Below are 23,441 nucleotides of genomic sequence, written 5' to 3' on the forward strand. Positions count from 1 at the left end.
GGAAAGGAAAACAGTGAACTGAAATCTCTGTCATGCATGTTCACCTGGGCAGAAAAAGGCCTGTTGTGGACAGGGGAAGGAAATGGAGAATGGTGGCAGCAGCACTAAGAAGCAGAAGTTTGATCTGGGCCAGTTCCCAGCTGGATTCTTGGCTAAATTTATGGGTTCGTTCCAGACATCAAAGGGTATGTAGTCAGATTGGGATTGGCTGTTCTTTGATACCTAACGATGTACTCATGCAAAAACAATCCACAGCTTCCTAACTGCTAGAGGGGAAAAATGATTCCCAGCTAGTATCACCAATGGTTGTTTGGGGGGTTTGGAACTTTTTTCATTCTATAATTTTCCATGTTGGTTGCTTATGAACTACCCACTATAGCTTGTTCTATCCTTTCTTTCAATTGACAAAATATGTAAATTGTATAAGACTGCAGATGTTAGCTTTAATAAAAATTGCCTGAAGTAAAAGTGAATTCATGAGACTACTGTACATTGGTTGAGTGAGATGTAATTAATGACAGCATTAATTGTACTTCACATCAGTGTCTGATAAACCTTTTATTGTTCCATATTACCCTGACTAAGAAAATGTGGACAGGGAATCAGACATGGTTTTGTCTGGCATTAAACTAAGTAACTGGTGAAGACCTGTCAAAAAAATCTCATTTTTGATTAGTATGATTGGCAGATGCAGAATGTGAGCCATTATGAAACTGGACATAATATTCTTTGGAGCAAGGAAGGGGTACTTAGCAATCAGCAGTCAACTGTTGAATTTTGTCCTGTTTTCATCTGTACCTCTTTGTTCTGCATAGGTCTGTAGGATCTCTCCTTATTTTAGTATAATCAAAGTGGGTTGGATGCAGAGGCATTTTCCACATGTGGAAGGCAGCTTTTGTTCCTACATGGGATAATTTACATATTGTGTTAGTGCAGTGGTTCTCAACCTTCCTAATGCCGCAACCCTTTAATACAGTCCCTCATGTTGTGGCGACCCCAACCCTAACATTTATCCATTTTACAGATGGAAAACACTGATGCAAAGAGTCTTAGGTGACCCCTGTGAAAGGGTTGTTCGACCCCCAAAGGGGTTCTGACCTCCAGGTTGAGAACCACTGTGTTAGTGCCTTGTTTGGAAAAGAAATCTAAATTCAGGCAAGCTGTACTAACAGGTTTATGAGAATCCCTCTAAATCAGTGAAGGTGAACCTTTTTAAGACTGAGTGCCCAAATTGCAACCCAAACCCCAGTTATTTATCACGAAGTGCCAACCCGGTCCTTTAATTTAACCTGAATGCTGAGGTTTTAGTTTAGAAAAAAACGGTTGGCTCCCTCTTCCTCCTCCCCACCCGCTTGAACAGGGGCCAGCCTGCTCTAGCCTCCAGCAAGTCCTGCGTGCACCGCTCTGTGCGTCTCTAGCATCTCTGCCTCCTCTGCACCCCCCCCCCCCTTGGGCTGAAGCCACCCAGAGCACAGGCACCAGGCTTGCCAGCCGAGTCCTCCCTACTCACCATGGTGCGCGCATGCCGTGCTCAGTGGCCCAGACCAGCCTAAATGTGTGTGGGGGTGTGTGTGATTTTCCACCCCACACATGATGAACTCTGTGTGCATGCCCACAGAGAGGGCTCCAAGTGCCACCTCTGGCACCCGTGCCATAGGTTCGCCATCACTGCTCTAAATCCTATCTATTTTGTGTGAATTCTTGGGCATGACCCCTTGTGCACACCTTTGTGGAACAGCACCAGCAGCTTGTTTTCAATATACTTGTAATTCTTTGGATCTAGATCAATATATTTAAAATGAGTAAAAATCATGGGCAAAAAAAATTACTTTTGTGGCTAGGTTGCAGCATACATTTTTCTTGTTATTCTCACTATTGTTTATATGTTCCCCTTCCCTTAGAGATTCTGGTTCTGCCACAGCAAAAATAATGGCTCTGCGTTAGTAGAAAAAGGAAATGGCTCTTCCACTGGGTGTCAGGTTCTCTTTCCATTCCTAGCATGCAGCTGCTAGTCTCCCGAATTAATGGCTTCCCTTGTAAAATGAGCTTAATGACAGCCTTGTACTTAGCATCAGTGACTAATAAGCCACATTAGGTTTCCTCTATATGTTCTATTACTCTGGAAATTGTCCGAAACAGAAGCTCTAAGAATCCAGAAAAATATTAAAAGATGTGTATAGCTTTTCAGATTTCAAAGTGAGATTTTTAGAACTGCTGTTTCTTGTGTGGTTAGTTGTTTATTTTAGCTGCTTCAGTCAAATCAACATTTCCAGGTTTTCTAGCTTTTCAAGCAGTAACTGGAAGCATGCCCAGCACAGTTATAACAGACTATCAGTAAAGCCCATTATATAACAAATACCATTAACTCTGGAAAACTGTTGCTCTAGAAAACTGTTGGTGGGTTAATAGTGACCACCGAGAGGGCCAACCCTCCTGCCTTTCCTCCCCATTTGCCCCCACAATTTACCACCTAGCCTAATTATTCAGTTAAAAAAGTTTATTTACAGATTCTCCCCCTGCACACATATACATACAAGCTCCCCGAACTTTGCAGATGGGCTCTTCCGGCTTAGTTGTGGCTTGACAGAGTTTGTTTCATGTTCCTAGGCAGGAAGTATTCTCTGTTTGGCAGCCACTTTCAAGGTCTCGGGTAGCATGAACTGTTTCTCAGCTGGAAACAAAAAGTATTGAACTTGAAATATAAAATTTGTGTTCTTCAGCTGAGGAGATGACACACTCCAGAATGGCTAGGAAAAGTATGTGTTAATCAACTTTTAGATTCTCTTTTATGGATATCTTCGATTGGAGTCCAGTAGCATATTAGAAGCCAACAAGATTTTAAGGGTATAAGCTTTCAAGAGTCAAAGTTCTGTTTGTGAGGCACAAGTATTATTATCCCACTCAGAAGATGGGAGCAGTGTTGTAAAGACTGCTTGCAAACGATGAAAATGTTCTATGTATATTATACATTGCTACAGAGGCATAATGCTTAGGGGTAGAAAATTAGCATCTGTAGGCAAATAAGAATGGGGGGGGGGATGGTTGAAGTTGACAAAGGGAGCTTTGGCTCTCCAAAAGCCTATACCGTGAAAATCTGTTGGTCTCTGATGTGCTACTGGACTCAAATCTACCTGTTCTCCTACAGACCAACATGGCTACTCTCTGAAACTATCTTTATGGATAACTTAGGAATGGTCACTTTCTAGGTGAGAGATGAGAGAAAATGCACTCTACTTGTTATCTGAATGGTAGAGCAATTGTTTGACATGCAGAAGGACACTGCAGTTGGGTTGGAGGCAGAGGTGGTATCCAACCAGTTCTCACCACTTCTCTAGAAGTGGTTACTAATTTTTTCTGAGTGCCGAGAAGGAGTTACTAAAGCATCCTCCCTGCCTAATAGGGACCAGAGGTGTGTGTGTGCGGCAGCGCCACTGTTTGAATCCCACCACCATTGGAACCTGTTATTAACATTTTTGGATCCCACCACTGGTTGGAGGGGATATGAAAAAACCTCAAGACCCAGGAAAGCTGCTGCCACTTTTGAGTAGATAATACTAATTTTCACGTACCAGTGGTTTGATTCAGTATAAGACAGATTTATGAGTGTGGTGTGATATTTCCATTTATTTATTCAGGAAGTGAATGGTGAGGTACAGTCTTGTGAGATTCTGATGTTCTATAAGAATGAATGTTGAAGCTCCTATAAAACAATGAATTTGTGGCAAAATAGTTAACATTTCAGTTAGAAAGAAATGGAGACTGCTATATTAACTAATACATTGATTTTGATTTTTAAAATCCTAGTTTTTAGAAATAATTTTTTTCAAAACAACTTTTACCAATTAAAACAGAATGCACAATGCTGGTGATAGATGCCATACAAAAAGGAAAATGAGACTGGGGCTAGAGACACATGCATGACAGATGAGGAAAAGGTAATGGAGGAGAAAAGCAGTAAAGGAAATTTTGTTTGGTAATGTTAGAACAATGGAGGTCAGTTACAGGAATTTACATTGTGTTGAGATCAGGCTGATCTACTTGGGATGGATGTGGTACATTATATTTGTACCTAACAGATCAAAATGTCACTGGTTGTCAGGACAGACCATATGCACATTTGTGTATACCATTCTGGTGCAGTGGATGTTCAGGTGATTTTTTAAGATAACAGTGGTGATTTTGAAATATTTCTTCGCCCTAAGAAATAATGTGTATTGATAAGGCAATTGATCATTGTATTTTTTTAAAACCAGGATTTGTAGGTTAAATTTGAAGATCTTTCACATAATTTTTGTGATTCCATAAGATAAAGTAATGTTTGATGAGTAGTGAAGTCAGACATCATTGCCAGCTTTCAATGGAGACTACAGTTATTCTGAGAAAAAGTCTGTTCTCTTAAAAACTGAAACATAAAACCTCTACACAAAACATAATCACATGCAGGAAATGTGTATAGAAGAGGAACCAGGTTTGTACCAACTAACACTGCCACTAGCCTATGTGGTCAGCCACACATCCATACAGCGAGCCTAGGAGCATGTATAGTATTTGAGTCCATAATTTTTTTTTATAAATGCTTTGCCTACTGTTGACATTAGGCAGTTTTCTACCACTCTATGGGTGTTGACAGTACACAGTTATCTTGTCTGTAAAAGGCTGGTGTAAATTTCAAAATGAGCTGTATGAACTTTTTTTTTTATGAGACAGTTTTCATTTTGGTAATTAAACATAATTTGCTGCTTCTGTAGATCTGTGTGCAAAAGAGGCTAGAAGTCTTGCAGCATATTTGTGAGTAACAGAGTACCGGTAATTGGCTAAACATATATATTCAACCTATTTTGATTTGGGTATAAAATATATGTGCATTCTTCTTTATTGTTGAAATGGAGATTTTATATCTGAGTTCCAAGGTTATCCCAGAGATCAGGATAGAATTCCTTTCAGAATGAAATAAACCAATTCTATTTATTCAGCATGTTGGATTACTACAACAGAATTTCCTGCTCCAAACCAGTAACTTCCTTGTGCTATGCTTGTGCAGCTTTTCATTTCACAGCTTGTAAAAATATTCCTCTGTGACTTACCATCACACTTGTGTTTTCATTCTGCCTACTTCTGTACTGCGCTGGATAATATGCCATTTAGTTCACTTCATAAAGTCTTATAATTTCCCATCCTTCCATCATTTTTAGACTAACTTACCAATACTTTGGCTTCTAAATAGCTAATATACCACCATATAAAAAACAGAGAACAGGATTATCCAGTCTTAAAAGTTATTAAGGATAGTGTGTTCATTTAAAAAATAAGAATTCTGACAAATCCATAATTTTAATTCTTTCTAATCAAGGATGGGATTTTGTTCATTAATTAATAGAAGTTACTGTATATTGAAGGTGGGTGGTGTATCAGCTACAGGTTGTATGCCTACCCACCTAACCACTGTAATCCTGAGTATTCCTTCTTGCCTTTGAAAATGATTACTGGCAACTTTCCCTTTGTTGAAGAGATTAGATTACAATTTGAGTTTTTTTTACCAGTGTGGTATAGTGTGGAACTTGGATCTGGGAGACCCATGCTCAGTTCACCACCCTGCCATGGAAGCTCACTGGGTGACCTTGGGCCACGCACACACTCTCAGCCTAACCTATCTGCCAGGGTTGTTGTGGAGATAAAATGAAGAATCATGTAAACTGCTTTGGGTCCCTGTTATGGAGAAGGAAGTAAATAAATGACGTAAATAAATAAAATAGTCTGCAGAGAAAGTTTTGAAAGAATTAGAACCAAGGAGAGACAAATTAAGAATCATATGGTAGCTTCTTGAAGTGTCTGATATGGTGCCTGTCACCTTCAGTTGTGTGGTTTGACCCAGCACCCCCATCCCCGCGAGGAGGCCAAGTAACTATCTTGTAGTTCCCAGTCTTCTGAATCCATTTTTAAAACCTGATTTCCAAGAGATGAACCCTGTTTTCCACACCCAAATTGTAGAACTGCAGAATAACAATACTGTGGAATAAATGAAATGTGTTGTCCTTGCTCCCCACACCCAACATAATTCAGAACCTGATAGATGAGTGACAAAGATATGTAGATTATTCCAAATTAACTGCAGCCTTCTATACCAGTCTTCTGTACTGATCAAGACCCGCTTTCCATTCTTCTTTCCTTTGCCCTGCTTTATACGCCATCAGAATCACTAACAACTGCTTGGGTTTGAAGGTAATTCTGTCCTTTATTTGTCTGGTTGAAACTCCAGGAAAAAATAAAGCTTGATGCTGAAAGGGAAAAACTAGAAAAGCTTCAGGAGCTTTACTCCGAGCAGAAGACCCAGCTTGATAATTGCCCTGAGGCCATGAGGGAACAATTGCAACAGCAACTAAACAGGGTCAGTAGCATGGATTCTTTTTTGTTTTTGCTTAGTTACTTGTAACATGATCAACCACAAGTGTGCAAAGGACTTCTTCATCACCAGCCTTAAATACTGGTTTTGTACATTGCTAATAAGAGTGCTGCATGGTGACAAATAAGCAGAATGCAAAGAACTAGATTAAGAATTGTTTGTAGCGCGTACCTTTTAAAGGTTGTCTGCCAGCTAGTGCTTAGCGCCTCCGGCTAATAAAGGTGTTTGGGTTTTTTGGTGTTTTTTGGTGAATGTTATGTTTGGTTGAGCTTTTGGGAGTCCACTATAAAATGAGAACTGAATTTTTTTACCCTCCAATAACAGCTCCTACAGTAAATTGTTGCACTTAAAAAAACAATTTTAAAGCTCTCTTTTGCAGAATAATAGAGCATCTCTGTTGATTGGTGTCCAGTTTTAAAGAATGCTCTTAATTTTAAATATGCTGATGAAATGCCTTTTGTTTCAAGAAGTGGTTTGTTACCTATTTCAGTATTTGACTACTGTTTTAACATTTTTTGACTTTACATTTGTAACATAATGAAAGAACTGTTGATGATGCAATATCTAAAATCAAATAAAAAACCTTTAAGGGGTATCCTTTTTACAAAATTTCACACTAATGAACATGTAAGGAGTTAGTATAATCTACAGATCCTGTGATCACTGATTATACCTGCTGTTTCTTGGGGAGTGGTACTTAAGATTATGGACGTGAAGAGTAGGTTCAGTGCTTATATGTTAAAGAGATGCAAACATTTGTTCTCTTTAAAGCAGTGGTTTTAAAATGGTGGGCTGAGTCCCAAAAATAAGTCAGCTTCCTCTTAGTAGGGGGCAAGCAACCTAGTCACCATTCGCCTGGGTCACATGGGGTGCATTTTGATCCCCCTCTCCCATGTCCAGCCCTCGGCTGAACTCCTCTGTCCCTCCCTCCGAACTCCCATTTCCTAAAATAACAACAGCAGCTACTACTAACCCTTTTCTTCCTCTGTGTGGTGCCAACTGGCAACAGAGTTAATGCAAGGGAAGTATCTACCCCCAGGGTGTTGCCAGCTGGGGATGCTTGGATGAGGAAAAGCTTTGTGCTGGCGGGGGTGGGGGTTGGGGGGCAGAAGTGAGAGTGAGTTTGGTGGAGGGAGCTGAGTGTGGTGCCCAAGGCAAGCCCCGGGTGCCTTTTTGTGGCAGTACACCACAGGGTAGATTGTGAGACTAAGAGGAATGAGAAAGAAGAGAGAGAGCTGAAAGACAGAGGCTCTGGGAAAGTATTTGGCAAATCTGGGTTTGCCTCTATGTTATATGTGAAAAGGCCATGATATAATCCTGTTACTCAGTAATGCTGCATATTTACAAGCACTAAACAAAGTACATAAGCTTGTTCAGTGTTAACTAATGTGAGATTCCTGCTTTTGTATTGGAGCGAGTGGGTCTCTCATACTGTAACTTAAGAAGCACCAAAAAAAAAGTTTAAAGCCATGCCATACTTCATCTGTTAGGATCTTGTGATTTCCTTATTTTTTATGCTGACAATGTAGGAAAGCAGAACAATGGCTATGAACATAAGAAATCACAATAAATAGAAAATATTTTTCTGTGTTTTTGTAAGTATACTTATACCATATACATAGAGAAGAGAGAGATAGAGAAAAATTAGCTTATTTAAAGCATATTGTTGAACTGCCATTGTACGATAATTTTAAGCAACAATACTGCTTCCATGGAACTATTGCTGCTTATCCAAGAATTCATTGTTTCCACTTCACATATTTCTTCACAGACTAAAACAGTACAAGTAATGCAAAGTTGTGCAGTAGTTTTCCACAGAGATGGGGGCTAACATTGGGAGAGGAAGATGCGTAATTAAGCTAAATCCATTCTCTTCCCCCCAAAATCATGCCCCCACATACTTTTCCTTTCGCAGATAAAAAGACACAAGTTATCATATCTTTTCCTCCTGTAGCTTAATGGTGAATATTTTTGTATAAACAACAGTTGCTGAGTGTGAAGGATAAAATAACCATTCTCCTTCTGCCTTTCCTCCACTCCTGATCGTAGCCTCCAGAAGTTTTCATTACAATGAAGTAGAATTTCCCCTTAAAGTGTGAGCTCAGACTTTTGGATATAAGGCAGCTCCAAATGGAATAATTTCCAGTCAGAAAGTAACACAGCAGCATTTTAGTCCACCGGAGAGAAATTTAGCTTATTTTCTTTTCAATCTTTCTGTGCAGCACCTCTGAGCTCCTTCTTAGCCCCATCTCATCTGAGTAAAAAAGGGCTAGTTCTTTCGCACTGGCTGTACCCCGTGCATATGGGCAAGGCCCATTTCCATTCTGGACATGCTTTCATGTATGTGCAAGAAGCCAGTCAATGAACATTGCTTGCAGTGGAGAACTGTCCATTGGGAGATAGGTATATCTTCACCTAGCATTACTACTCTGGTACAAGTGAGGATCAAGTCAGAGCGCTGATAGCTAAGTTTACCTCTTTATCCCCTTTGCAAAGGCCATGGAATAGTTTGAATTGAAAATTACAAGGAGATAATATAGGAGGCAGGCTATAACCTCCTTTCCCTTATCTATTTATCTAAGCTACACCTTTCATGTAAGCAAATAGTAGGGCCTCAAAACTATCTCTTTATTGCATTATGTAACATCAGCTATAGCCTAAATTCACAGTGTATGACTTCCCTTTAACCATCTTGTCACTGTTCCTTAGTGGGAAAAGGCATGGGGCAAACACCTTGGTGGTTGAAGCCCACTGCTGACTTGCAGTTTATGGTTTTGAGCATGCCAGACCAGTGGACACAGGACCAGCCCAGGAGATCATTTGGCATATTTTTTGTTCTCTATTTATTTAAATTGCATTTGGCTCAATAAATTGTCTGTTAAATTAGATTTTTGGAAGCTGCTTTGGGTCCCCATTGAGGAGAAAAACAGGGTAAAAGAAATTCCTGAAGCATATACAAATAACAAATGGTGTTCCCTTCCTTGTTTTGTTTTAGCTCTTCCCATCCTCATCTCTTGACAAGGAGAGGCTGTCAAAGATGCTTGTGAATTAGTTTCTTTATCCATTGTTCATTCACTGCATTACTGGGAAGGAGAATTTCTATCTTAAGTCTGTAGTTGTAAAACATTTTTGTTTTTACCGTGGAAAGTTGGCATCCTAATCTATTTTCACTAACAGTAATTTTTTTATTTACACTGATGTTTTGTCATTAAAGGATGCTGATCTGTTGGAGGTAGAAAGCAAACACTTTGAAGATCTGGAGTTTCAGCAGCTAGAACATGAAAGCAGGCTAGATGAAGAAAAAGAGAATTTAACACAGCAACTCCTGCGTGAAGTAGCTGAATATCAACGTAACATTGTTAGCAGAAAGGTAAGAGGAATAAACCACTGGTCCTAAACTGATTTGCCCTCTTCTAATCTATCAACTACACTGGGCTTAGAAGGGTGTGTGACTCTTCGTGAGACTGCACAGCACATTACTTTTTGTGAATTGATTCTAATTCTAGTTGAAGATCCAGAGAGAATGAAGTCCATTTGGTTTCCTCATGGATGAATTGAGGAAAAATTCATTAGCCACATTACATTTTTTTTTTTAAATTGTTAGGCTTGCTACCCCACCCTTTCTCAGCTGATGGCTGGACTCACAGTGGCTAACATACCATATATACTCATGTATAAGTCAACTTTTTCAGCACATTTTTAATGCTAAAAAAGGCCCCCTCGGCTTATACTCAAGTGAGGGTCCCACTTACCTGTTCTCTGGTGCAGTGCAGGTGTTCTCCGGTCTCTCCCGCTCATCTGCGGGCGCCTGCAGCCTCTGTGGGTGGTCCGATGACTGCTGATATCACCGCTCTTCTTTTCTCCTGCACGCTGGCAGCCTCTGTGTTGTCCGTGCCATACTGGGCAAGAACCTGCCCTCGTCTGTGTGCTGGTACCTGGGGCATACAGCATCTTTGTCAGATGAATGTCGGAGCCTCCTGATGATTGGTATTCATGTGGCATACTTTGTTTTCTGAAGCTCATTCTGCAATGAGTATCTATGCTAATTTTATAACAGGAGAAAATTTCTGCTCTCAAAAAACAAGCCAATCATATTGTCCAGCAAGCCCAACGAGAACAAGATCATTTTGTCAAAGAGAAAAATAACCTTCTAATGATGCTGCAAAGGGTAAGCATTTTTTCTGATCCTCTAAGACATTGATTAAAAATAATCTAAAGAGCAGTATGACGGTTGTGCAGTCACTTGGAAAAGACTTATCTTGTTCCTCATTGTCAAATCATGTTGCCATTTTACAGGTTTACTAAGTTTAATCACATCAGCTGGGTTGTAAATATCGTCATAGCAAACTCAACTTTTAAATATTTATCCATTTCGTTGTATCTACTCTTTCTCCTTGAAGTTTACGATGGCATCCATAGCGTTCTTACCTCCAAAATGTAACTGTGTCTATTACCAACAGGAAAAAGAAAACCTTTGCAATCTAGAAAAGAAATATTCATCAATTTCCGGAGGAAAGGGATTCCCTGTAAGTCCAACCAGTTTAAAAGAGGTATTCATTTTTTTTTAATTGGGAAAATGGAGTGAAGGAACCTGTTACTGTTGTATTCTTTTATATTCAATGATGATTTATACTTATATAAGCCCTTCGGGGGAGGGCGGTATAAAAATATAACCAATAAATAAATATAAATAAATAAATAAATTATATAATTTACAGTTCCTAGGGGAAAATATATGTATAATTTCAGTATTCTATATATGTGAAAGAGCTACTTGTTGACAATGTAGAATTTTGCCAGTTTACCTCAGGAAGGCTTTTGTAAGATTTGACATAACCATCAACCACTTTTAACGTTTTTGGATGCGTCTTACGCCATCAGCATGCCTACAAGCACATCTCCCTGTGGAAGTATTTTGTCCCAAAACTACATAAGTTAGTAGGGTTATCAAACCTGCAGAACAAAAAGCAAAATCTCACTAATAGTAAAGATTTATATCCTACTTTTCAGCCCAACCAGACCAAAGCAGTTAACAGCATAGAACAGAACATTATAAAAACACAATATAAAATGAACAGCTGAAGAAGCAAAAACGTCTTCACTTGCTGGCAGAAGACAGTGATACAAGGAGAAAGATCAATATCCCTGGAGAGGCAGTTCTTGATATCACAATCAGAAAGGGCCTTTCTAAGGTTGCCACACTTTTGACCTCATAAGGTAGAGGTACTGAACCAGTGCCTCAGAAGATGACTATGATGATCAGGTAGATTTGTATGGGAGGACATGATTCTAAAATTATGCTGGCCTCAGACCATATACACGTTTAAAGCTCAGCAGGCCATAAACAAAATGGAAGCCACTGTAGATGGACCAAGACTGTAGCAATATGGTCCATATGACTTTCTCCAGTGATTGGCTTTCTGTTGAATGTGAATAGCTGTAGCTTTTCTGAATGTTGTTCATGGTAGCCCTATATTACATTGTTCTAATCAATTCTGTCAACATTCCCAGAATTTTCGAAGGCTTTCACGTCGAATAGCTTGGTGTTGTGGAGTTGGAAGGGAAGCCAGTATTTTAGCAGATTCTCTTGCCGTTACATTTGTGGCTGGCATCTTCAGAGAATCCTCTGAAGATGCCAGCCACAGATGCAGGCGAAACGTCAGGAGAGAATGCTGCTAGAACACGGCCATACAGCCCGGAAACCACACAGCACCCAAATTCCCAGAATTGTTGAAGTTCTTAAGTTTTATTCAGTTAGAATTGAAACATACACATGCACTCTTCCAGTGTATCTTTCTGATGCTTGCCTTTGTCTAAAGTCTGTCTGCTGCTACTGCTGCCACTACTGCTTGTAAAGTCCTAATTATCAACTGAAAATTGCCATTTTTGTTATAACCTTAACCAAAAACATTCAACTGTTTAATAATATCCTAAATCATTAATTCATCACAAATTGATTCATTAATTTCATCACAAATTGATTCTCAAAAAGTGAATTTGGTCCAAAGGAGGATTCCAAATGGAAAGGAGGATACCAAAGTTTAAAAGGCAATTTCTACATCCAGTTGTATTATGGATGTTTCTTGAAATGTAACTACAGAGACATATTCCATGGCAAGAGAATTATGGCTTGTGCTTCCAGGATGAAAACAGTCAAAATTTCCAATGAACCACTTTAGAAAAGTACTCTATTGTGAGATGCTACCAAGCAGCTATCACAATGTAATCTGCATTCATAAATTGACTATGAATGTCTATGAATTTGACTTGAAGGGAAATACAATAAATTAAATTTGAAATACGGCAGTGAATTCTAAATTTGAGCATGCGAAGCCAACAAATTGGCTTGGATACAAAGACATCTTTCTGTGAGCAGAAGGATATTTTCACTCCCCACCCACCTCGTTAATTGCTGTTTTCCCCTTTGTACTGCATACCCTCCAAATCACACCAAGCACTGTTTCTGAGAGCCAGGCTACTTTTTTGGGCAGCTAGGAACCTGCAATGGGAGGAGGAAGGTAGGAAACATCCATTCTTTGGATTTTTGGACCCAGGCCATAATGGATCCTTGGATGCAGCCCCATCAGTGCTGACACAGTCTTGCTACAGAAGGCCACTTCAAATGTAATAACCTTCTGATCATATACATAGTAATTCTGTCATTTTAACTCACTCTTTTAAATGTTTTGTAATTTTGATTACTCCTTATAGCCTAATGAACTTTTTTTTAATAATACCACAAAGAATCAGCTGTGTCACTCTAAACTAATCCTTCACAGCACGTTGGGTACCTTAATACTCTTGCATGCCTTTTGGCTTTTGCTTCTTTTATATGTTTAACTTCTGAATTCCTCCTTTTAGGCTTATATGAGTGTAAGTGACATTAATGAGCCATATGGCAATTCCACGAATATATCCCCTTCCACTCAAGCCCCCACTGCTGCTGCTGTTGTTCCTACTGAACCTTCCACAGGTGGCCTGGTGAGCCAGCCACAAAACAAAGAGGTTTGTTTGAGAGATATTTCCCATTTGTATACTTTGTGTTTTACCTTTGTGTTCCTTCAGTGCATGTAGGATAGCTCTAATACTGTATTTTTGGTTGGACAGCCAAATGAAGTGTATTCTTGATGGTACGTTCCATGGCATAATTTTGAGGGGTAGAAATCTTGGCTGCATGAACAATCTCTCCTTTTGATCCTTGCCACAGAAATATAAGCGATTATACCTGACAGTCTGTCTCTTACGACCCAATTCAAGTCACCCTTTTTTTCTATGAAGTAACTAGAAGTTCAAAAAGATACCACACTGTCAATCAGAAGAACCTCAAAGAAAAGGCTAATTAAAATCATTTGCCCTTTTGTCAACTGAACCAGTACTTGTGACTAATTTATAAAGAATGAATTTAAATCATATACATGTGGTTTGATTTATAGAATAAACTCTGAAGGTATTTCCAAAGGTATTATGGATAACTTATATACAAAGTGAAATATCCCTTATGAAAGTTAGACATTTTCCGCGTATTATTTGCCATATTACCTGCTGTTTTCTTGTTGCCAAACCTGACTGTGTGAAGGGATGGATGGCATACACTTTTTTTCAGTACTTAAATGAATAATCAGATGGGTAGGAATAATCTGCTGCTGCAAACAGTACAGCAGCAGAAAAAGGCAAACATGGGATATCTCATTTTTATCCAAATGTTTGTTTCAGCCATAGAGATAACACTGAGACCTGTAGCTTTGTGAATGTGTGTGGTATACATTTCATTGTTGAAACTAGCACTTGTGTAGTTGTTGCCTCTGTGGGTAGCTCCATATCTGTTTCCCCTTCCCCCCATTTTTTCACAGGTCCAAATTACGGTGCTTTATGCCACCAGCAGAATGCTAGAAAGTGAAGCTTGTGTGTCATTCCATTTAGAAAACTCTTAATATGATTTCTCTCTTTCCTGTAAAGCTAAGGTCATCTCTCTGTCCTGGATTTGTCTTTCCTCACTCCCTTTCTCCTCGCCCTCTTGCACAACTTTCACCAGTCCACTGGTCTGAGGTCAGGGCTCCAAATGTAGAACCTTTTCCTTTACCTGACACACCACCACCTCTTCCAGCTAAGAAACACCGAAGGCAACCACAGGTAACATGCTTGTAGGAAGGCAGCCTCAGTAGCAATGAGGTTCAGTTTGCATGGACTTTTCTACTCAATCCTATGAAATGTGTGCAGAACATCCAGGACTGTGTGACTGAAGCCCTTTTTAAAGAAGTTAGAATCCTACCAGTTAGCTATTTAGTAGGAAAGGGAGAAGGTTCTGATCCAAGGTCCATACTTCTGATCCAAAGGCATACCCTGCTGTGCTTTAAAAATTAATTCACCTCAGCTGCTGTATGGCTTCAGAGAAAGTGAGTCTGGTCCTAGGAACCTAGACTGGACTGGTTTAAAACGTCTGGTTTAGAATGGCCAAAATCAAACCACTGGAGCTCAGCATGTAGGACAGATTTCTTGCAATTTACTCCTACACTGTGATTATATGGTGATATATTTGAATAGAAGGGAAGGGAATTAATTGGGGCTACATACCACCATTCCTCTGGATAGGATGGACATTAGAAAAGGTCCAGGATTTTCATATCACTCTTCATGCAACAAAGTTTATTTCACCACCATACCTCCCTCTCCCATCTTACAGGAACAGCTGAGCCAGAAGGACACAACACAGACACTAAGGGAGCACTGATAGACATCTGTTTGGTCCCCTACCCAAAGTTCTAAGACAACCGAGATCTGTCAGTTGGATCTCTATTCTATCCAAATACCCTTCTGGATCTACAAAAATACATCCGTTTTTGAGCAAAGATACTTGATGTGGGGAAGCTATCTACAACATTCCGTGCCAAAGGCCCTCTTGTTCTCAATTCAAAACCCTCAAAACAATGAGGCACTATCCTCATTTCCCTTACCACTATTAAGGAGATTGGTATAACTATACTGAATTCAGTATTCAATACTGAACTAATGAAAAATTAACATCCAGCTTTTCATTACAATGCACTCATATTTTGCATTACAGTGCAGACAGATTTACATCAAATCCATTTTAAGGAAATGTGTTGGTTTTGTAAATATAACTCTCCTTAAGATGCAATATATTTATTTATTTATTTATATTTCAAACTTATAGGCCGCCTCTTCCCCAAGGGGCTCGAGGCGGCTTCCAACATGGCTGTTCTATGACAGCAACTCCAACAACATGAATCAACACATTTAAAATCCAGCAGCAATCATATACAATTTAAACAATAACAGTAAACCAATAAAACGGTAAAAACGGGCGCCCAATCCCAAGGCTAAAAGGGAGAAATAAGTAATAGAAAAAGGAAATAACTTACTAATTCAACTGCAATTCCACTGTCATTTTTAATTTGTTTGTTCAAGTCATCATTTCAAAACTGCTTTTTCATTCTTTTGTCATTTGGAAATCTCTGTTGCTATAGTAGAAGTTTTACAGTTGCTTTGGTTATATTTAGAAATAATAAACTCAGCCAATTCATGATAAATATAAATTAAGAATTTTTAGAATAGCACAGTGATTTAAAGGAATCCACCACACAGTCTCCCTTACAGTTATGCTGGGATTTTATCCATTTTTTGAAAAACCTAAACTTGACGAGATGTATCTAATTGCATTTTAAGCACTTCAGAAATCTAGAAGAGAGAAAGAAGCAGCACAAAGAAGGCATGTACATGAGTGATACATTGCCTCGCAAGAAAACTGCCTCCTCTGTATCACCCCATTTCAGCAGTTCTACTCTTGGGCGAAGTGTTAAGGTAGGCAACATGTTGACACAACCTGGCTGTTATATTGTGACATAACCAGAGGTGGGATCCAGCAGGTTCTCACCAGTTCCCGAGAGTGGGTTACTAATTATTTGTGTGTGCCGAGAGGGGGTTACTAATTGGGTCCGCTTTTTCATCTCCACACCCTCGCCACCCCATGAGGCATACTGCCTTTGAACATGAAGGTTCCATATAGCAATTGTGACTAATAATGTAACTCCCTGAACTGGGTTAATCCCTTTCAGGTTACTGCAATTCATTGATTCTCAGCCTTTCGTATCTTTTATCTCACCAGTCTTTATCAAAGAACCTGTGTGTTTCACCATTGCTGTGTTCAGATTTGTGAGTTGGGGCATTTTTTATAATGTGATGATTTAGAAGTGACCTGGTGCAAAAAAAATTTGGGGGGTTGTGGTGGGGTGGCTGCCCATGGGGGGGCATCCAACTAAAGTTTTGCCCAGGGCTCAGGTTTGCCTAGATATGCCTCTGCCCCTTTTGCTGAGGGAGGGGGCTGGCGAGGGAACCTGTTACTAAAATTTTTGGATCCCACCACTGGACATAACATGTCCATTACTTCAGAACTGAGTACATCAAATGGATTGTTATGGTTACCTTCACTTGTTTTAATTTTGCTATGGTAAGCAAGCCTGTATATGGATTCAGTGATTCTTTTTTTATTTTGACATTATGTTATCCATATCAACGTCATAAAGAAAGCTGAACAAACTAATTTTGAATTTAAGTTCCTGTAATGTCATTTACTATCGATCTGTAAACATCAGTGTATGCATTTTTATTTACTTACTATGTTTATATAGGTTTCTAATTCTTCCTCTAAGAAAAAAGAAGAAGCATATATGTGGCTTTCTGTTCTCCCTCCTCCAGCATCCTTCTGTAGCTTAGGCCAGTGATGGTGAACCTTTTGGAGACCGAGTGTCCAAATTGCAACCCAAACCCCACTTGTTTATCACAAAGTGCCAACCCAGCAATTTAACCTGAATGCTGAGGTTTTAGTTTAGAAAAAACTGGTTGGTTCCCTCTTCCTCCGCCCCACCCACTCGAGCAGGGGCCAGCCTGCTCTAGCCTCCAGCAAGTCCCACACACACCGCTCTGTGCCTCCCTAGCATCTCTGCCTCCTCTGCCCTCCTCCCCTCGGCAGCAGCCACCCGGAGCATAGGCACCAGGCCTGCCAGTCGAGTCCTCCCTGCTCACCGCGGTGCGTGCACGTTGTGCTCAGTGGCCCAGGCCAGCCTAGATGTATGTGTGTGTGTGGGGTGATTTTCCGCCCCCCATATGACGAACTCTCTGTGCGCGTGCCCACAGAGAGGGCTCCGAGTGCCACCTCTGGCACCCGTGCCATAGGTTCGCCATCACTGGCTTAGGCTAAGAGAGGCTAATAGGCCATAGTAACTCCTGTAACTCAATAGCTGAGTAGGGATTGGGCCTGGCCCTACCATAAAAAGTCCACTGCTGCATTACACCATACTGGTACTCTCAATTGGATTTGAATAATCTGATTTTCCCCTTTTGTTTCATAAATTTAAAAAATCATGTCTAGGCCAGACAGTGATGTGCAATCCTGTTAACTCCATTGCATCCACATAATTCACTAGAATGTTCATGTATTTTACTAGAATGTGTCCTAGGTCCAGTCCTGGAATCTGTTTCTGATACAAAAACTGAACTATGGGAAAATGTGGCATAGTAATGAGGGGTATATTTTTGAAGGGATCCTTTCCCCTCATTGTGAATAACTGTAATCAGCCCCAACACATCAGGGATCAAGAAAAAAAGACTTTCATGACTAGTCCTGATCATGATAGAAAGTAACTTCTGAATGTACACCCAAAGCTCCTGGTAGATTATATCTAATACCATTCCATTTGAAAAATAAAATAACTAGCTTTCAGTTCTAGTTACTGGTACTGAGAGCATTCCTTCTGTACTTCCATGGAATGTCCAGCTCTCCAAGTATTTTTAAGTACCTTTGGATGTTACTAAATGCGGGAAGGCAGGAAATGGGAGTTGCTCTGGCTTCCTGTGCTTCACTGTAATGCCCAAAGTTGTCATCTGAAATTAATCCTCCAGCTTGCAGGTTTTATAACAACCAGTCAAGATACATGAGAACCACTTTAGGCAGTGCAAGGAAGAAGTGAGAACAGGAAGTATTAGTCACTCATGAATATGTTAATGATTTGAATAACGTTTAATGTACAGTATCTGTAACTAGCCATTTGAAATATTTCATGCAGGGTCATTTGCCACTTGGGCAAAGTAATAGCTGTGGCAGTGTTCTTCCCCATTGTTTGCCCAAAGAGTCTGAGTCAAGGAGGGTGCATAAAGGTAAGGCCCTTCAATAACTATCTTTATGTATTAGTATGCAATAAAACATTACTGAACAAATCCCAAATGCAACTTGATGGTAATCACCACAACTGGTACTTGGACTTTTGTTTCTCTTTTAAGTTCATAAATATATTATTAAAGGTAGAATGTTTCAACCACAACATTTTAATGGAATCAAGTTTCTTAATAGTTTTTGTAATTTTTGTTCAACATTAGTGCACAGGTCTCTTGAGCCAAAATGGGAAATGAAATTGAGAGTGTGACATAGTGGTTAAGAGTGGTGGACTGTAAACTGGAGAACTGGGATTGATTCCCCACTCCTCCACAAGAATCTCTCTGGGTGACTCCAAACTCCCTCAGCCACACCTACCTCACAAGATGCCTATTGTAGGGAAGGAAAGGTGATTGCAAGCCACTCTGAAACTCCCTGAAGGTAGAGAAAAGCTGGGTATAAAAACCATTAGATACAAAACATCTAGATCTGTTGTTTCCATGTTCTCTATGCAGGCCCTCACACGAGTTATGAGCAGTGTACATGGGGTGGATTATTTAATTGGCAGCAACTCCCTGAACCTTCCTTGAATGGCAAAGAGCTTTCTTTTTTTGGATCAATTCTAAAGTGTTTCTGTTCAAACTACTGAGGGGTTGGGTGGTTGATTAATATCCCTTGTGAATTACAGTTCATTCAATGGAAACTACATAAAAGCGATTGGGACATAATCTTAGAAGTCTGTGTTTCTATAGCTGGCTTCTTGTCAGACTGAGTCAAAGCTTCATAGACATGAACTGGGATTAGCACCTGCGTAGCAGCAACCAAAATGTAATAAATATGCTTGTGCATTTTCATTCCAGATTATTTGAAGTTCAAAGCAAAGGCAAACCAACATACATTTTCTGTGTGTCTTTCTAGGATATAACTACCAGCTTATATGTGAAGATGAAAGCCAGAAATCTCCTGAATTCTACAACAGAACTGCCTCAGAGTCCAATGTGTATCTGAACACCTTCCATTATTCTGACCATAGTTACAAGGACCATGCCTTTGATACTCTAAGTTTAGACAGCTCTGACAGCATGGAAACCAGCATATCTGCCTGCTCCCCAGATAATATTTCCAGGTAAATCATGGCAATATTTTATTACGACAGTAAATGTCATTAGAAATACAAGATATTGGTACTACTTTTAAAACTTTTTATGTACAAGATTATTAAAATTTTATTAATGTTTAGAAAGTCTACTTCTAAAATCTTATTTGCAGTGTAGTTGTAAACAGATTTACAGTCTTGTTAGGATTGCACTGCCAGTGTTTATTTAATAAATGACTGGTGGTGTTAAATGGTAGTTCTTTGTATGGCTTATGTACATACATGTACTGTGAATTATTTCAGCAAACTGTGGAGACAGTTTTGCTGTGTTTATTGGTTTTTATCTAAACATGGAGGATTGGCCATGAAGGCCACTGGAAACAGTCCCAGGGGCTGATGGCCACCCTGCTAAGACCACTGCAGCTCAAAGAGAAGAGAGAATACAAGTAGAAGGTGAGGGGAAGGTGGGTCCACTGCAGCAAAGGACATACCCTCCCAAACTTCCAGCACCTAGCCCGGCCTCACCCTGCCCATCTCTGTCAGGTACCTCCTAGTTGAGAATGGCTGGACAGGTGCTTCCTCCTTTGTGGGGCAGGGACAAGGTCGGGCTGGGGCAAGGCCATCTTTCCCCTGTGACAGTATTGCAAGGACTGGTGTGCATCCTTCTCTTACATTCTAAATTTTCAGATTTTAAAATTCTTCTGTTAAACTGCTTTTTCAAAGAACTTTTTTTTTTCTTACAGTGCCAGTACTTCAAATGTTGCAAGAATAGAAGAGATGGAAAGACTTTTGAAACAAGCTCATGCTGAAAAAACACAATTACTTGAATCAAGGGTAACTTTAAAATAGTGATATCAAATATTCTGGTGAAACAGTGTAGGCTGAGTTATTACAGGGCTTTTGGTTTGCAATTTTGCTGAGGACCAACATGACAGCTTACTTTTTTATCGACATAAAGCTTTTGGGAGCGAGGCCCGGTGTCGCACTATGTTGTGAGGTCACTTCCAATCATGTAACTGGAAGTGAGGTCATATGTTGCCATAACACAGTAGTAAGCCCTACAAACTCTATGCTTTTACAGTATACTTTGGGGAGACTGCTGGAGTGTAACTGGAAACAGTGTCATGGCATTGCCATGCTGGCAGTTTAACCTCCATTCTCACCTGCTTTTGCACAGTTTTGCCTACAATTTTCATTCCATGCAAAGCCTCTTTATTGATGTTTTTAATATCATTCCATTTCCCAGTATAATTTTAATGCCTTTTAAAGATATCCATAGTACAGTGGCAGCAGTAACACATAAAAGTTTCCTCTGCTAAGGGCTAGTGTGAAGAGCTGTTGCACCATCACATTATTTCTGAGCTCTGCCAGCATTTGTCTGGAGATGCAGCAGTAAAACATTAATTAAAAAATGGGACGTTAGTTAAAAAATAGAACATTGCATCGGCACCACACGGGACATCACACAGTGCTGACTTTTAACATCAGGCGAGTCTGAATGAGTGGATTTGTAAGGCACTGTTTTTGAAATTAATCTGTATTTTAAAGTTAGCGTAAATTTCAGTTTATGATTCAGTGAATTATGTGGCTTTTAGGAACGGGAAATGGAAGCTAAGAAAAGAGCATTAGAAGAAGAAAAGCGTCGCAGAGAGCAGCTAGAGAAAAGGTTGCAAGAAGAAACTAGCCAGCGACAAAAACTAATTGAAAAAGAAGTAAAGATACGTGAGAAGCAAAGGTCACAGGTAAGTAATCTGCTTAGTATATGGAATTGTTCCCTTTATGACATGTAATCCTTTATGCTTTATACATCACCTTGCCAAGATTTGACTTGGGAAGCAGCCGTAGCCCAGCAGCAGAACACCACAGTCCCAGGATCCATCCCCAGCATCTCCAGCCAGGGATGTAGATATAGATTTTTTATGGGGTGGGTTTGGGGGTGGGGCTCTTCCCTGCCTCCCCAAGCCCCGCCTCCACCCAGGAAGCCAGTAGGAGCCAGGGAAAGCTTCATGAGAGGCGAAACTTTCTTTCCCCTGCTCTGGCTGACTCTGGAGCAGAGGTGTAGGCAGGGGCAGGGAAGAGCCCTCCCCGCCAGATTGCTCCCCCCCCCCCCGCATCCCCACAGCAGCCCCAACCCTCGCCTGCTCTGGGATTTCCTTGCTTGCAAGCAAGGAAACTCCAAAGCAGGTGGGGGCAGGGAAGAGCCGGGGCACCCACTCCCTGCCGGATCGCTCCGCCTCCCAGATCCCCACAGCAGCCCCAGACAGAGCATTCGCCTGCTTTTTGGGTTTCCTTGCTTGCAAGCAAGGAAACCCAAAAAGCAGACAACTGCTCTGTCTGGTGTTTCCTTGCTTGCAAGCAAGGAAACTGCAAAGCAGGTGGGGGCAGGGAAGAGCCAGGGTGCCTGCTCCCCGCCGGATCGCTCCCCGCTGCCGCTGCCGCTTCCTTTCTTGCCCGGGCTCTGAGTAGCTCTAGCCTGCCCCCACCAGACATGCAATTGGGGGGAGGATTAAACCGGAGAAAAAAAACCCTTACCTACATCCCAGTCTCCAGCTAAAAGGATCAGATAATAGGTGATATGAAAGACCTCTGCATGTGACTGGAGAGCCACCGCCAATCTGAGTAGATAATACTGACCTTGATCTGCCAGTGGTCAGATTCAGCATTAGGCAGCTTCATGTGTTCAATAAATGTTTTTATTAAGGCTATACGTGTCTTTAATGGTTAGAGTATATACAAGTGTTAAGTTTGTAATCTTAAAATATTGTCTTAAGCAATATAAAATATTATTTCAGACTTCAAATACTATGAATGCATGATGTTTGTATTCAGAAAAAAAATAAGCCCATACAACGTTGCTTGTTTTTCTCATTAGTCTCGTCCTTTGACTCGTTATTTGCCAGTCAGAAAGGAGGATTTTGATCTGCGAGGCCATGTAGAGACAGCTGGCCACAACATAGAGACTTGTTACCATGTTTCACTTACTGAGAAGACCTGTCGAGGCTTTCTTATTAAGATGGGTGGGAAAATTAAAACATGGAAAAAGCGCTGGTTTGTCTTCGACAGAAACAAAAGAACATTTTCTTACTATGCAGGTGGGTTGCATCTTCTGGCTAGCGTCGAGTGTCTGGGGCTTCTCTGTTAAGTTCTTTCAGTCTGACATTTGTTTATTTGTTTATAGTAATTTGTTTATGTTCTGATGCTTCACAAGTCATAATTTGCATTATACCAACTCACCCTAGTAACAATTCTTGAGTAAATCTGGTTAAACCTATATGGGGAAGTAGTTAAGAGCAGTGGACTCTAAGCTGGAAAAACAGGTTTGATTCCCGCCTCAAGTGGCAGATTCCACTGAGAAATACCGAACTTGTAATTTTGCTGATAGTATGCATCCAAACATTGAACAAGTATATTTCATAAAAACATTTTAATGCATGAAAAACTAATCCTTTGATTGCTGCCTAGATTTTCATCTCAGCTCCTTTTTCTTATTGCAGACAAACATGAAACTAAATTAAAAGGAGTAATTTATTTCCAAGCTATTGAAGAAGTATATTATGATCATCTAAAGAATGCCTACAAGGTAAACAGCAGCAACAACAACACATTCATAGACTTGTTCATCCAGTATTGTTTGTTTTATATACTCTATAATCTATAATACTCTATAATCCAGTCTCAGTGAGAAAGGCAGACTGTACATAAGGTAAATAAATTATTTGTTAATTATACTAAAGAAGGCTAGAAAACAATCCTAGGAAATCACTGTTAATCTCCAGGGA

General features: G+C 40.1%; 1 protein-coding gene across 9 annotated transcripts in view; it reads left to right on the forward strand.

Annotated features, from left to right (window-relative positions):
- The window catches only part of PHLDB2 (pleckstrin homology like domain family B member 2), a 66,395-nt gene that overhangs the window by 38,035 nt on the left and 4,919 nt on the right, over positions 1–23,441 (forward strand). For 2 of the 9 annotated variants that reach the window (XM_048493507.1, XM_048493508.1), the window contains exons 7-19: positions 6,257–6,385; positions 9,615–9,770; positions 10,458–10,568; positions 10,861–10,950; positions 13,262–13,405; positions 14,357–14,530; positions 16,085–16,219; positions 18,481–18,571; positions 19,485–19,692; positions 20,406–20,496; positions 21,258–21,404; positions 22,535–22,754; positions 23,157–23,242. In XM_048493507.1, the coding sequence (XP_048349464.1) occupies positions 6,257–6,385; positions 9,615–9,770; positions 10,458–10,568; positions 10,861–10,950; positions 13,262–13,405; positions 14,357–14,530; positions 16,085–16,219; positions 18,481–18,571; positions 19,485–19,692; positions 20,406–20,496; positions 21,258–21,404; positions 22,535–22,754; positions 23,157–23,242 (1,782 nt within the window). The remainder of the gene's footprint in view (positions 1–6,256; positions 6,386–9,614; positions 9,771–10,457; positions 10,569–10,860; positions 10,951–13,261; positions 13,406–14,356; positions 14,531–16,084; positions 16,220–18,480; positions 18,572–19,484; positions 19,693–20,405; positions 20,497–21,257; positions 21,405–22,534; positions 22,755–23,156; positions 23,243–23,441) is intronic. The other 7 variants (XM_048493509.1, XM_048493512.1, XM_048493511.1 and 4 more) reach the window with 7 other exon arrangements.

This window comes from Sphaerodactylus townsendi, linkage group LG04 (assembly GCF_021028975.2).
Source record: "Sphaerodactylus townsendi isolate TG3544 linkage group LG04, MPM_Stown_v2.3, whole genome shotgun sequence".
Taxonomy (NCBI): domain Eukaryota; kingdom Metazoa; phylum Chordata; class Lepidosauria; order Squamata; family Sphaerodactylidae; genus Sphaerodactylus; species Sphaerodactylus townsendi.